General features: G+C 37.8%; 1 protein-coding gene across 1 annotated transcript in view; it reads right to left on the bottom strand.

The window, feature by feature from the left end:
* The window catches only part of LOC140157422 (organic cation transporter protein-like), a 19,607-nt gene extending 6,384 nt beyond the window's left edge, over positions 1 to 13,223 (bottom strand). Inside the window, exons 1-8 of the mRNA XM_072180617.1 lie at positions 12,724 to 13,223; positions 11,490 to 11,593; positions 6,725 to 6,879; positions 5,101 to 5,269; positions 4,445 to 4,586; positions 3,908 to 3,996; positions 2,972 to 3,183; positions 2,032 to 2,140 (exon numbers count right to left, since the gene is read on the bottom strand). Coding sequence (XP_072036718.1) covers positions 2,032 to 2,140; positions 2,972 to 3,183; positions 3,908 to 3,996; positions 4,445 to 4,586; positions 5,101 to 5,269; positions 6,725 to 6,879; positions 11,490 to 11,593; positions 12,724 to 13,122 — 1,379 coding nt within the window. The 5' untranslated portion in view covers positions 13,123 to 13,223. The remainder of the gene's footprint in view (positions 1 to 2,031; positions 2,141 to 2,971; positions 3,184 to 3,907; positions 3,997 to 4,444; positions 4,587 to 5,100; positions 5,270 to 6,724; positions 6,880 to 11,489; positions 11,594 to 12,723) is intronic.
* Between the last annotated feature and the right edge of the window lie 728 nt (positions 13,224 to 13,951).

Here is a 13,951-nt window from a genome sequence, read left to right as displayed (position 1 = left end):
ATAATAAAGGGAGCTCATTCACCTTGGCTGTTTTGGTACATAGTTCTCTCGGCCTTTCTCCTTGCTTTCCCGATTCACCTGCTGGTTGACAGCGCTTCTGCAGATTTTTTATGTCATACTCTATCTACTGCAGCACTGCTCGATCGCACCACCGCCACAACCAGGAATATCATCTACTACTAAAGCTGGGCAAATCATCATACTCGCAGATATCCGAGGATTTTGTTCAGCAGTTCTGTGTTACAAGCTTCTATTTTTTTTAAATTTGCCCTCATAATTTTACAGATGATACTGGATTCGTAATTCGACTGCAAATTAAACCAAATTCCAGTCATGTGTATCCACACTGGTCATTTTTAACGCTTGCTGCTATATTGTATCAATAGAGTGGACTGAAAAAAAACATGCATTATAAGGTGTGTACCATAGAATTCACATTTAAAAACCCTTGTACCCTTTTCAAATTACCTCTTATCACATAAACAAGGCCAGAAATGAGTTTCCCAGCCAAAATTAGTCTTAATTCGTCGGTCGCAACACATAGTGGCGTACGTGCAGGATAAACGCAAAATACATTTCCGAGAAAAACGCGTTTGAAGGATATGCTACTAATAAGATAGTCAGTACTCCTCCAATATTATCTCTCAGTGGACCGATTACATTTGAAATTGAAGTTAAAGGATTAAGCTATTTTAAAAACTGTAACATAAATAGTTAAAAAGAAACAACTTTTACATGATATATCTAGCTCTAAACTTATACGCCACTATGTGAAACGGAATATTTGGGGATTTCGGCGGATTTTTGAAGCGTAAGTCGCACGTACGCCACTATGTGAAACGGAAGATTTGGTGGTTTCAGCAGGTTTTTGAAGCGTAAGTCGCACGTACGCCACTATGTGAAACGGAAGATTTGGGGTCTTCGGCTGGTTTCTGAAGCGTACGCCACATTATTGACGGATGATGTGCGCATGCCTAAATGTCATCAAATCCGATTTTCGCCGTTTCACATAATGGCGTATGATGATCGTACGTCAGTTTGTGAAACGGAAGATATTGGATTCTTACGGGATTGTTAACATAAGTCAATTAATTAATTAACGTTATTTATTAATTAAGTATAGTTGAGCTTTCTAACTTGGTATACTTGAAGAACTTGATATATAAAACCGTTGGGCCAAATTTCATAAAATTGACCAAAATCACCGTACGCCACTATGTGTTGCGACCGACGAATTGATATGTCACTTAAGTTTGTAGCTCAAACGGTTCACAAATTGTAAAAACGCCAATGGCGGTCAGCGGCCATCTTGGATTTGAGGGTCCAAATGGCCACGGATTCCCAAACTAATCCCAAAAATGAATTTCTTAGCCTAAATTAAGCTTATTTCAAATTTTTACACATGTTTGTAGGCGAAATGGTCCAAAAGGTAGAGAATACCATATTTTGGGTACCAATTATTACTATATTTTTCGCACTTCGCGCGCATACGTCCCGGTAAAGTCATTTTGGTAGCGGGTTAGCGGGATGATTTTGCGATTTTTCCCACCTTTGTAATGTTGTCCACTGGTAACTATAATACTATGTCAGCGCCCGAGCACCGATACGATACATCAAAGCCAAAGTTGCACAATATGAACAGGTTACTTTCAGGTCGTACTTTCAGGTCGAAGGGTTACTTTTAGGAACAGCCTGTCCTACGGACTATAGTTTGATTAGCTCGTAATCGGGGAGGGGGAGGGGTATTATAACATTGCGGATTAATAGCTATTAATATCAATATATTTTATGTTGAGGACAGTCTTCTGATAACTCGCTAGAAGTATCACAAATAATTATTAAAGTCCTATACTTTGTATACTTTATTTAACACGCACAATATAGACCACACAGGTCAACAATGCCACTCTTAACCTAGGACTACTTTTCGACGCAGTGATCATGATCAAAATAATTCCCGCCAATTACAAGCTGAACAAACTAGGCCCTATATTAGTTGCTCTTTGGCTGAATTTTAAACTCTTCTCTTACCTAACGGGTGTTGGATATAACTCAGCAGAAAAAATATAAACGATGGAAAATGAAGCAGCCGCGGTGAACTTGCCTACCATCGCTATACATGTAACTGCTATACCAGGCTCTGTATTGGAAATATAATTTGTATGATTTATGTAACTGCTATACCAGGCTCTGTATTGGAAATATAATATACGACCACCTCAGGTGATATCACCTGAGGTGATATCACCTGAGGTGGAAAGTTGTATGAGCATTCTTGGGTAATTTCTTGGGTAATCCAATATTTTAATTCAACATTGTTTGAAGCATTGTATTTGTTAAAATTTATCAGTAGCATTGCTTCTGTTCTTTTCATCCACTTTTTCAGGTCGATTGTCCCCAATTTAAAGCCGGATTTGCGCTATATGTCTGCGCAGCAGCGGTGACTGATGTTGGTGAGACGTGTAGAAAATTCGACTTGAACTTACATAGGCCTATAGGACAGAGGCAGATAAGGCGTATGTTTGCAGTTGAAGAGCGAACAGAAAAGCTTCTCAATCCGCAATTAACACATCGGCGATCACGGAGCATGTCCTAGAAAATACCATATCATAGACTGGGAGACAAATATAAACGTTGGATCAAAAAGGCAATGAAAATCAGTCAGCAAGGCACCACACCATGAATAGAGACGACGGGCAAAATATCACTAACGTATGTGACGTTCTTCTGAAAGAAGAAGAAACCAACTGGCAACCCGGGACTGGCAACCGCGTTGACGAGCAACTAGTAAACAAACGGTCGTCACACCAACATACATCAGTGTTGAAACAGAAATCTGGTAGAATTCGAAATGTCCACAGTAAGTGCTGTTTTATTTGACGAGAACTATGAATTTCGTGTTTAATAATTATTGAAAATAAATTCGTTATGGGCTACTACTGACACAACTGGTGTCTTCTTGATGACTTACCTAAAAATCCAGTGATTAAACAGGTTACACCGGAAATCAGCAACGTTCCAGCAAGATTGAGCTTACGACCGCCAAAATGTTGACATGCCCATATGGCATACATGTACGCTGGTATCTCTACAAGACCCGATACGAAGAAGGCGAGGTAGTCATTGGTGCCAAGGTTGGGAATGTTTAGGGAAATACCATAGTAAATCAGGCTATTGACGCACCTATTGGGAAACAAAAGATTGAATGATTGATTGATTGATTGATTGATTGATTGATTGATTGATTGATTGATTGATTGATTGATGATTGGCATCATTCAAGCACTTGCAAATGCATAGCACTTTAACTAAATTCAGAACTATTATACTTATTATATTATATTTACATGCATTTAACAGTAGCTTTTAGAGATGAGAAAACATGCGATTCATCATGATCGTTCAAAAGTCAATTAATTAAAGGGCATATCTATTGCAAAAACAAGTTTAACTCCATTCGAAGAGAATATTTATAACATTACAAGTTGTAATTTTAAACGTCTTATTTTCTCAAAAAAGGAGTCATTTTCATTGTCCTCATAATTATAGTTTAATATTAGCGTTCCAATGGTATGATGTTGTCCGAGCAATATATATGACCTTTAATTGAGTTCTCGTAACAGATCCAAAAGAAATGAAATACTCACTCGAAAAGTGGCGACGTCATCACAGCCACCTAGGACTGTCGACATCTAGAAACACCACTTACAGTCATTGCAGAGTGAACAAAGTTTTTGTTGAAATATTTCGAGTGAGTACTTTAGATCTGTTACCAGAACTAATAAATTAACAGTAGTTTTTAGAACCCATTGCTGGATAAAGATCTGTGAACCTACATTATAATAGAAATATTTTAATAAAGCAAATGCATGCATGTCTGCTGGTAGAAATATATGCGAGATCTTACCAATTCCACATGAGATTTACCGTCTTGAAAGCCATATTTGGTGTCGTAAACAAAACTAAAAAACTCGCCTGACCTTCTTTTTGTTTCTCCTGAAAATAATAAAACCTCAAAACTTCAAATTTATTTATTGAAAAATGATATCAGGATATGTACTTTAAGTGTGGCGGGGAGGAAAAGCCGTCCATCATATCACCTTTTATATTGAAGATATGCACTTTTTTCCAAAGCGACCGAAATATTTGTGTATCTTCAATACACAAGGTCAACATTTTCAAATGGACAGTTTTTCCTCCCAGCTACGTACATATCATTAGGTTTACAAAGTTTATTTCGAGGACTGCTAAATATCAAAATTATCAATTTTTAATAAATTCGATAATACATCTCGTATTCAGAATGTAATTTGGTGTGTCTGATGTGCTTTCAGGTCCCACAAAAAATACTGTGCAAATGTTGCTATTCGAATCCTTAATGGAATTTTTCAAATAGCTTTCAGGATTTCTGAATTGTGAATTCAATGGTGCGTTACTAACCTACCTGATGTGCCTTGATTTCATGCGCTTCAAATATAACATCAGGCAACTCCTTTTTATTAGTCTTGGCAACACTTCGTATGATCTTCTCAGCTTTCTCGTGTCTTCCTCGTGATATTAGCCAACGCGCAGACTCTGCTAAAAACCTGCTTCAGAAAATAAACAAGTCTTCATTACCATGGCCAGTGGCGTAGCTAGGGGTTATAGCGCTCAGCCCAGAGCAGGGATGTATAATTCCGCCCCCCCGCCCATTTTTGAAATTTTCACCGCTTGGAGGGGCGCCGAATTGATTGTTTTTATCAACCGTCATTTCGGCGCCCCCTCTAAATGTGGCGCGCAGGGCACGTTGCCCCCTTGCCCCCCCCCAGTTACGCCACTGACCATGGCAGCAAAGTTACTAGTTGACCATTGTTTACTAGTTGCATGTAAATTATCATTACTGCTACTAAAATATAAAGACAATTGTGGTGTGATCAAGCAAAATCAGTCTGAAGTCGATAATCAATTTTAGTTTTCTGCATGATTAATATATAAAACATTTTGCAAAGCTACATTTTGCAGAAAACCTCCACTAAAATTGAACATTTAGTTCCAACAACATGAAGAGTTGAAGTGTTTCCTAAACAATAGAAAATAAATAAACTATACTTAAAAACGTACGGTATATATAAGAAGAAAAGCACAATAGGTACTGATATAGCTAATTGTAGATCTCTCCAGTCTCGGAAGCAATAAGCCAGAACCGATAGAGACATAAGACCAAAGGCAAAGGCAAATTGGTTGGCTATTCCGGTTATTGTCCGAGCCGATGGTCCGACAAATTCCGTTCCTATAAAACAATGTCATAATATAACACCCCTTGATAAATTTGTGAATATTTTTACATATTTCTCAAAAAATAATAACACACTGGTAACAAAAGTTGTGTATATTATAGGAGCAAGGAATCCAGTTACTACACTGGAATTTTAGTGACTCAAGACAAGCGGTACGTTATTTATGATAAGAAAAGAGGTATCGCTAGAATGTACCTCATTTCTTAATATATATAATGAACCACTTGCCTTGAATCACTAACATTTCAATGAAGTAATTGGATTCCTTGCCCTATACATAACTTTCGTTACCAGTGTGTAGTTATTTTTGAGAAAAATGCAAAATTAGTCACAAAATTTATTAGGGGTGTGACGGATTTACGAGAACAAATCTAGCGACGCCCATTTAGTGCTTAAAATCATCCTTTACTGATTCACAAATATGAATTCGGTTAAATCTGAGGACCTTGGATGCATTATTGTTGAAAAACTTTCAAATTTGCACTGTGATTGCGCAAAATCGTAAACTGGGTTTAGTTGCTGTGCAACTGTTAAGCACATGCGTACACATTTTAGCACATAGTCAGTAAATTGCGGCGTTTATCCAATAAAAATAGGAGAAACTTCTTAATTATGGTAAGATAGGTGCAGTGCATACTCATTGCGATATAGGTCCCTTCAAGTTGTCAAATGTTGACAGCTGGTAACAGGTGTCATACTGGAGGTAGATTTGGCCATAGTATTGTTGCGAGTTATTATCACCCATTCTTTTATTATGATACAAAAAATTACTGGTTTACATTTATCTGGGATCTGTCAGTATGTGGTGATATTGCAGTATGTGGTGATAATGGCTCTTCCATTTAAAATCTATCATACCCCTGTGGAAGATTTTAAGAAAAGTCTTCCACAGAGGGAGTATGTTTTTCAAACGAAATTGGCTTGGGTTAATTATTTTAAAACAAGATACTCCACCTGTGTATAACGATACCCATATTTTAACTGGAGTGAGTATTTTGTATGGAAGTTACCCAACTGTTTATTCTATTTTGAAATGTGTAAGGGTTTAGACAGGGGTGTGGATTTAAAGATGGCATAGCCTATTTAACTTATATCATGCGAAATTCACGACACACGTACGAATCCCTGCGCTATAGGTTACCCATAAAACCAACTTGACCCGGGAACCAATCAAAATATGCGTACATTATCGAGAGAAAAAATACTGTATTGAACATTAAGCACTTGAATAAGGGGCGTAGAGATAAGAGAACAAGGGATTGAGTCATGTGTTTCGGGCGCCGTTCTTGGGCGCCAAAATGGGACACAGAGGCAATTTATACCCTCTTATTCGCGCAATTTTTGAGATTCCGTGAGGGGACTCCAAACCACCTCGGGCTCCCCTAGAACGGGCCCAGGCTTACCACAGGTACCACAAAACTGGGTACACGCCCTTTATACTTTCTTACCGATTATATAGGATGCCAAGAATGTCCCATAGCTTCCGCAAGATACGAAGAATCTTAACGTCATGTATGTGTAGATATCTGGAGCGAAGGCAGTTCCCATGGCCGAACTAAACCATATCACAAGGGCTATTATCATTGCAGGGGAACGCCCTAACCTGAAAAATGGACAGAATATTTTACATATTATAGGCCAATGATACTTCACAATGTTGTCACATGATCACATAGTGGAAAGGCATGATTATCATTGGTTAATCATATCAATTTCTAAGGCCCTATAAACGAAGACATTGTTCATTGAATTTACAGCCGTATGACAAAACAGGAGAAATTAGTAACTTTTTGCACAAGATTTGCAATTTAAAGAGAATTACAGTAGCCATTGCTCATTGCAATGAATCTAGTATATAGACAATATAAGTGTGCTCTTTCATTTAATGACATTGAATTTGCAAAAAATGATAAGGATCAACCGGGGTTTTGACTTTTAAAGCAACTCAAAGATTTAAAGAATTATCTGCTTACTACCAACGACTTACAAGCTCTTCACTAAAGTATCACCATTATTCTGGACTTCAACCAACCCAGCTACATGCAGGGTTTCGGAATTATTGAATAGATGGGCGACTATCAGTCCAAGAGAACGCCAAATATGGATCAGGAGTATTACATAATAATACCCTGCTATGACAATAGCTGCACTAGGTTAATCGTATAATCTCCTTATGTGGTTAGCATGGCTGGGCCAGGAAATCCACAAGGTCAGCCAATGTATGTACATGTATTCGGTACATGTGCCATATCTTTTACAATGGGTGATAAATTTCTGGTTTGTTTGATTTCAAAACGCAACATTCGATATTCTAAAGCTTGGTCCAAATCCAAGAGAAGAACCAACTCTAGTAATTTATGTGGTTTCAAATTATATCAGACGTTGCCTTTTTGATAGAAATGGTGTTTGTTGATGTGCACAGTTTCCCATTAGATCATAACATGCTGTTGTACATCCAAGGTCAAAGGTCTTTTAATCCATATTTGGCGTTGTTCTGGGACTGACTATCGACAGCCACTGTGTCTTGGATTCATTGACTACGAAAAAGCTTTTGATATCATTGAGATCCAGGCAGTAATCACAACCGTCAAACAATAAGGCGTTCATACATGATAGATCTAGATTATAAATACTATCTACAGCAAGGAAAAGCAGTCAAGTTAGCTCAATCGTTAAGGCATTCAACTATGGTGCCAGAGGTTACGGGTTCGAACTCTGGCGGTGCCTAATATGCTCACGTGGAAAAATTGAGTTAGCTTGAAATTCCCCTGGACAAGGACCGTTGTCTCCTTGTAACCCGTACAAAACTCGGGGAGCTGATCCTGGTTGCGATGGTTATTTGTGGAATGTCTAAGTGTGCGCTCTTGAAGCAGCAAAGTTAAATGGTTTATGGAATGTGGGCCGTAGTGGTCAGCGACAACCTGTAAAGTCACTGTAAAGTGTGCTGAGGCTTGTGGATCAACGTCTAGGCGTTGCCTGTGCGTAGCGCACTATAAATCACTGCGCTTTTTTAAGGGCACTCCAACAATCCACCTCCACAAGGACAGTGATGAGATATTTATCCAGAGAGGGGTGTGGCAAGGAGATACCGCTTCACCTGAACTGGGAGAGTAATGGCATCAGCAAAAACGGAGAAAACCTAATAGGGGAGTCAATTTAAGTGAAATAATGGGTGCACCTAGACAAAAATGGACACCAATGTTTTTGCTGTTAGTGACCCTAAACACCCTCCTGAACAACATATTCAATAAGGACAAAAAGGGAATGGGGGAAAATACTAATTTGCATAAAACAAAAATGGCCGCTAATGCAGGGCTAAAATTTCAATTGGGCGAATATGGATAAAAACCATGATCTAATAAATAAATCAATCAATCAATCAAAGGCCTAATACTCGGACTGACGTAAGGACTTTAATAGTTTTTGCTGTGTATGTAAAATATCAAAGCGGCTTCCGACAAAATATGAAAATCACTACCCTTAAAGGCGACTTGTAGGCTAAAGTGGCTAAAGAGGCTACCCTTTTTGCAAAAAGCTTGAAATTGATACCCTTATCGCGGGGCCGTGCCATAGACTGAAAACCCTACCAATTCGGCGTTTTTCTGCTTGAAGACGATTTTAAATTTGATTCGAGTGCCCCCCGGGGGGTTGATAGCATGTACAAGTACTTAATTTTAAAGAAAAGTTGAACACTGATGGCACTATTTATCTTAAATCTTGTTTTCATCTTTGCAAGGGGTAGACACTGGTATAATGGCATTAAAACATCAGAAAATGAGTTAGAAATAACAACGAAATTTTCAACAACAAAAAACTATCAAAAAATAACCTATATTATTTGGCTAAATTAAATTTAAAATATGGTCCTGTGTCACAACCTGGGGGTACCTTTGTGTTACATAGTAAAAAATTTTAATGGTTCAAACATTTTACCTACACATCTCATATGAAGTGGTTCATCATCCTGAGCATTTTGACACCTTTTTTTATGGAAATCAGTTAAAAAATGAGAGAGTGCGAGCAAAAACAATCACAAAGTAGGGAGGATGTAACCCCACCTCTTTTTTCCACATTTACAATCATTCTGAGCAAGTATTGGTCTTTTAAATGAACTTCTTGTATTTATTTACTTGGTTTAGATGTCTGGGAGTCCATTTAGACATTTTTTACTAGATTCAAATTTTTAATGGGGGTTTTAAATCAAATTTACGATATGAATCCCTCCCCCTAATCCTCCTCCCCCTAATCCTCAGCCACCCTTGGCACATTTCATGCCAAACGTCATAAGAAAATAATTTAAAAATATTTCAAAACAGGATAAAAACATGAGTAATCTAAAATAAATTGGCCTCAATTTAAGACCTAATTGAATCTTCTAAGTGCAGGAATACTCAAGAGACAGTGTTTTGAAATCCAAGCTGCACATCAAAATGTAACAAAGCCACCTTTTTATACAGTTTATGAAAAATACAAAAAAAAGAGCAGAAAAAGATGAATAAGTTGGAAAAGAAACAAAAATCTATGTTAAAAAGAGCTGGAAATATATGTACATAGGTAATAGTATGATAGTTGTTGGTATTTTCCAAGTGTAGAACTGAACGTTATATAATATTTTGTCAGAACATTTAATAAATTTAATCAAACAATTGAATACCTGAGTGGAAGAAGGGCCCAACTCCATCAAAACTGTTTTTGAGATATTAAGAAAAAACTTAATATTTGGAAAAGTTTTGTAGACAGAATTTTTTCATCTTCAGGGGACCTTTAATACATGAAAATACAATATTACATACATTCGAAATTATATATGATGTTTCCATGGTAACAGTACGGGTCATAATACGAGCTGGAGTTGGGCCCTTCTTCCAATAATATATTGTAAGTGCCAGTTCCGTAAGCAGATGTGTTATAAATAGAAATAGAAATTTGATAATTATCTATTAATTGCACAAGTAGAAGTATGTAATATGTTAGCAAGAAAGTATATTGCAGTGAAAAGCAGATTTCATGGATGAACAAAATTCCTCTTTAACCCACTATTTGTGGAAGAAGGGCCCAACTCCATGGAGTTGGGCCTTTCTTCCATGAAAACCATGATTAAGTGTACGTGGAAGACTATTTAGAGAGTGGATTTGGCTCATCTTTCACACACAAGGAAGAACAGTCTACTGGCAATAAAATGCTGGGTCTAACTCATTTTTGTAAAAAATTGGAGTTGGGCCCTTCTTCCACTCAGGTATTCAATTGTTCACAGGGGTGAAAAAAATCCAAAATGCTCCGATTGTGATCAAAGTCGTCTCAAATTATTATTCCGCTTGGAAAAACATTGGGAATCTTTGGTGACGATGTGCTGATGACGATGATGATGATGCTACACTACACTTATACCACACTCAATGTTGTTTGAATTGAAATTTTATCTAAGTAACAATCTTGAGATAGCATTAGTTAAGGTGGTACTACACCCCTTGATAAATTTGTGACTATTTTTTGCATTTTTCTCATAAAATAATAACATACTGGTAAACAAAAGTTATGTATAATATAGGGGCAAGGAATCCAGTTACTACACTGGAAATTTAGTGACTCAAGACAAGCGGGACGTTATGATAAGAAAAGAGGTATCTCTAGAATGTACCTCATTTCTTAACATATATAATGAACCATTTGTCTTGATTCACTGATATTTCAGTGAAGTAATTGGATTCCTTGCCCCTATAATATACATAACTTTTGTTACCAGTGTGTAGTTATTTTTTGAGAAAAATTCAAAATTAGTCACAAAATTTATCAGGGGTGTAGTATCACCTTAAAACTATATTGTTGGCATAATCAGACAAGTTGAGGCAACAGGTTACTTCAAATTTGTAAGTATACTCAGCAAATAATTGAATACATGAATACAAAACCCACCTAAGTCCATACTTTGGCCAAATTGAGTTAAGCATGGGATTGTTACTTATACATTGGCCTATCATATGTATAAAAGTTGGAACTCAAATATACTGCGCCAAAAAAGTATCCCTACACTTACAAAAAATAATCACAATTTCAAAACTGAACCATATTGGTGTCTGTTGAGCATGTGAAATCCAGCATGGCCTATACCCAGCATGTATAATGCAAATTGATTTTTTAGTTTTCTCAAAATCACTTTCCATGGACTTTGGTGGGTTTTGTATTCAGATATTCAATTTCTTTGCGTGTACTTACCAGTCAGCTAAAACACCAAATACCAGAGATCCAACCAAGTTACCGGCAAAGAAAACAGATTGCGCAACATTCGACAATCCGTTCTTATCGCACACAAGGTTAAACTGAAATAATAGGAATATTATTATAGCACAGAGAGAAGATATGGATAAAGAAAGAACATTATTATATGGTCATAATATGAGATCTCAGCATAAACGAATACCAGATTGTTACAAACCGGCAAATTCGGCCATAACAATGTACATGATGTAATGCGTTCGGCGAGTTGCGGTAAACGGTTTATACTGCATGAATGCTGAGTGCGCCCTCTATAGTGATTATAATACAAAAGGTCCGGTTTATAATTATCCAGGATTCGTCAGAATGCGGTGATTACGACGAACTATGAAACGAATGCAAAACACGATACTTCTTTAGAAGATTAATTAAACTTCAGTAAATGTCATATAAACATAGTAAAAATGATTCAGAAAAATGAGATGGTATGTACGAGCGTATGTTTGGCTGAGATATATTTCGACGTCTTGCGGGCGATTTTCTGTTGCGACAAACGAGCGACTAAATTTGCCGCCAACGTCTCCCACAGCGGCTAAAGGTCCGTTCATACTACGCCGCAATTGCTTTGCGGTGCGGTTCGTTGACTCACTCCATCGTACTGCAAAATACCGCATTGCGGCATTCCAAGAAGGTTAAATACATTTTAACCTGGAAATGCGACGAATTGCGTTGAGTTGCGGTAAAATGTAATCGATATAGCGGCACCGCACTGCACCGCAAAGCAATTGCGGCGTAGTATGAACGGACCTTAAGATTCCGTCGAGATAAGGAGAATAACAAACTGAGATGCTGATCACATGAGCAGTCTCCAAGACCAAAAACCAAAAGTCGCTGCGAAGAACTGAAACTACTCTATGAAACCAACAGCCGAAAAACACGTTTATGTCAAGTAAACTTATTTTACACAATTAAAAAGGTTTACCGCGAAAGCTGCTTTGTTGGTCGAAAAATCAGGCAGTTTATAAAGAACGTGACTTTTTGACTTTTCAAATCGAGAACCCGGTCTATCAAATTGAGAAATCAGGTTTTTCGTTTTCTTTCTTAATGGCAAAACGCGCTGCGGGACTGAATCGCCGGTAAGAACAGAAATTAAGGTCGCAACGCGACAGAAATAAAACAATGCAAATACTGGCCTTAAATATATATTAATTTGAAACTGAGAAAAAGTTCTTACGTCAGTAATGATGGTCGATTCATATTGTGAATCGTCATAAGCCCAACCTGCGTCACATGACTGCGTCTGATTCGTAAAATCAGTTGTATTGATTCCTGGATAAAATAAAACCCCGGTCAAGTTATACTTGAGACAGCTTTCGTACGATCCCTCTTCATCAGTCGGTATAGCAGTATCACGTTTTGCATCTGCGCATTGACTCTGGTCTAAATCCCAGTAGGTACAGTTGACGTAGTCCAATTCTGGTGTAGCACACCAATGGTCTACGGAACCACCGAGAAATACTTGTCCTAACTTATGCCATGCACCGGGTATGCTTATTAGACAGAGTAAAAAGTAGACGCGCTTTTGGTAAGGACCAAAAGGCCCCAATAGATCCAAAATCTGATCAAATTGCATCTTCAGGCCGGATTTTGGCAGTCAGTGCTTTTTGTGTAATATTTACTGCCCGTGTTTACTGACAGTGCCCTTTAGCATGTGTCATATCGAAGTTCCCTGACCGTGTTTACCAACATGGGCCAACATATCTTCTCTGGGTCAGCCAATGTCCACTGCATCAAAATTTCGATACATCAGACAGCATTCAAGTAGGTGTTCATTATTGTCAATAACAAATTTACATAGGAAGTATAGAGGTTATCCACTTTACACATGTGTGACTTCTAACAAAAGGCGCTGGTTCCCGTAGTATTCTTCATTCAAACCAATTCAATGCACGACCTCGGAGTTACCTTCATGACTTTGGCGGGCTATTTTGAAACAGTCATGGTTGCACATGCAGGTACTTCTTTTGAAAGTCCTAAACAAGGTATAGCAGTTGTTGATAGGATATGCAGCTTATAGAACACGGATAACCTCTATTTACGAGACTGGAATCACCATCCAGAACGCTGAAGTACAATACAAAAGTTCACCTGTTACTCCTGGGCAAGCTCCTACATAATTATACAGCGTTACACAATGCTTATTTGGGTCTATTCATACTTCACTTCCTCGCTATAACCGAAACCGAGTCTGGCTTGCCACAATAACAAATTCACGCGATCGCAAACAGCAGTCAGACCAGTATGAATATGACAGTATCCATTCGATACAGCAGACACGATTATAGTAAAAACTAATCAATTCGCCACTTGCACGGTTCCGCCATTATGCACTATGTGCGGGAGAGCCTCGAACTGGCAGCATACATGAATGGGAATTGAACCAGTCATATAACATTCTGTGT

The sequence above is a fragment of the Amphiura filiformis genome, chromosome 7 (assembly GCF_039555335.1).
Source record: "Amphiura filiformis chromosome 7, Afil_fr2py, whole genome shotgun sequence".
NCBI lineage: Eukaryota > Metazoa > Echinodermata > Ophiuroidea > Amphilepidida > Amphiuridae > Amphiura > Amphiura filiformis.
Note: the sequence above shows the minus strand (reverse complement) of the source record. Positions and strands in the feature narration are given on the sequence as shown.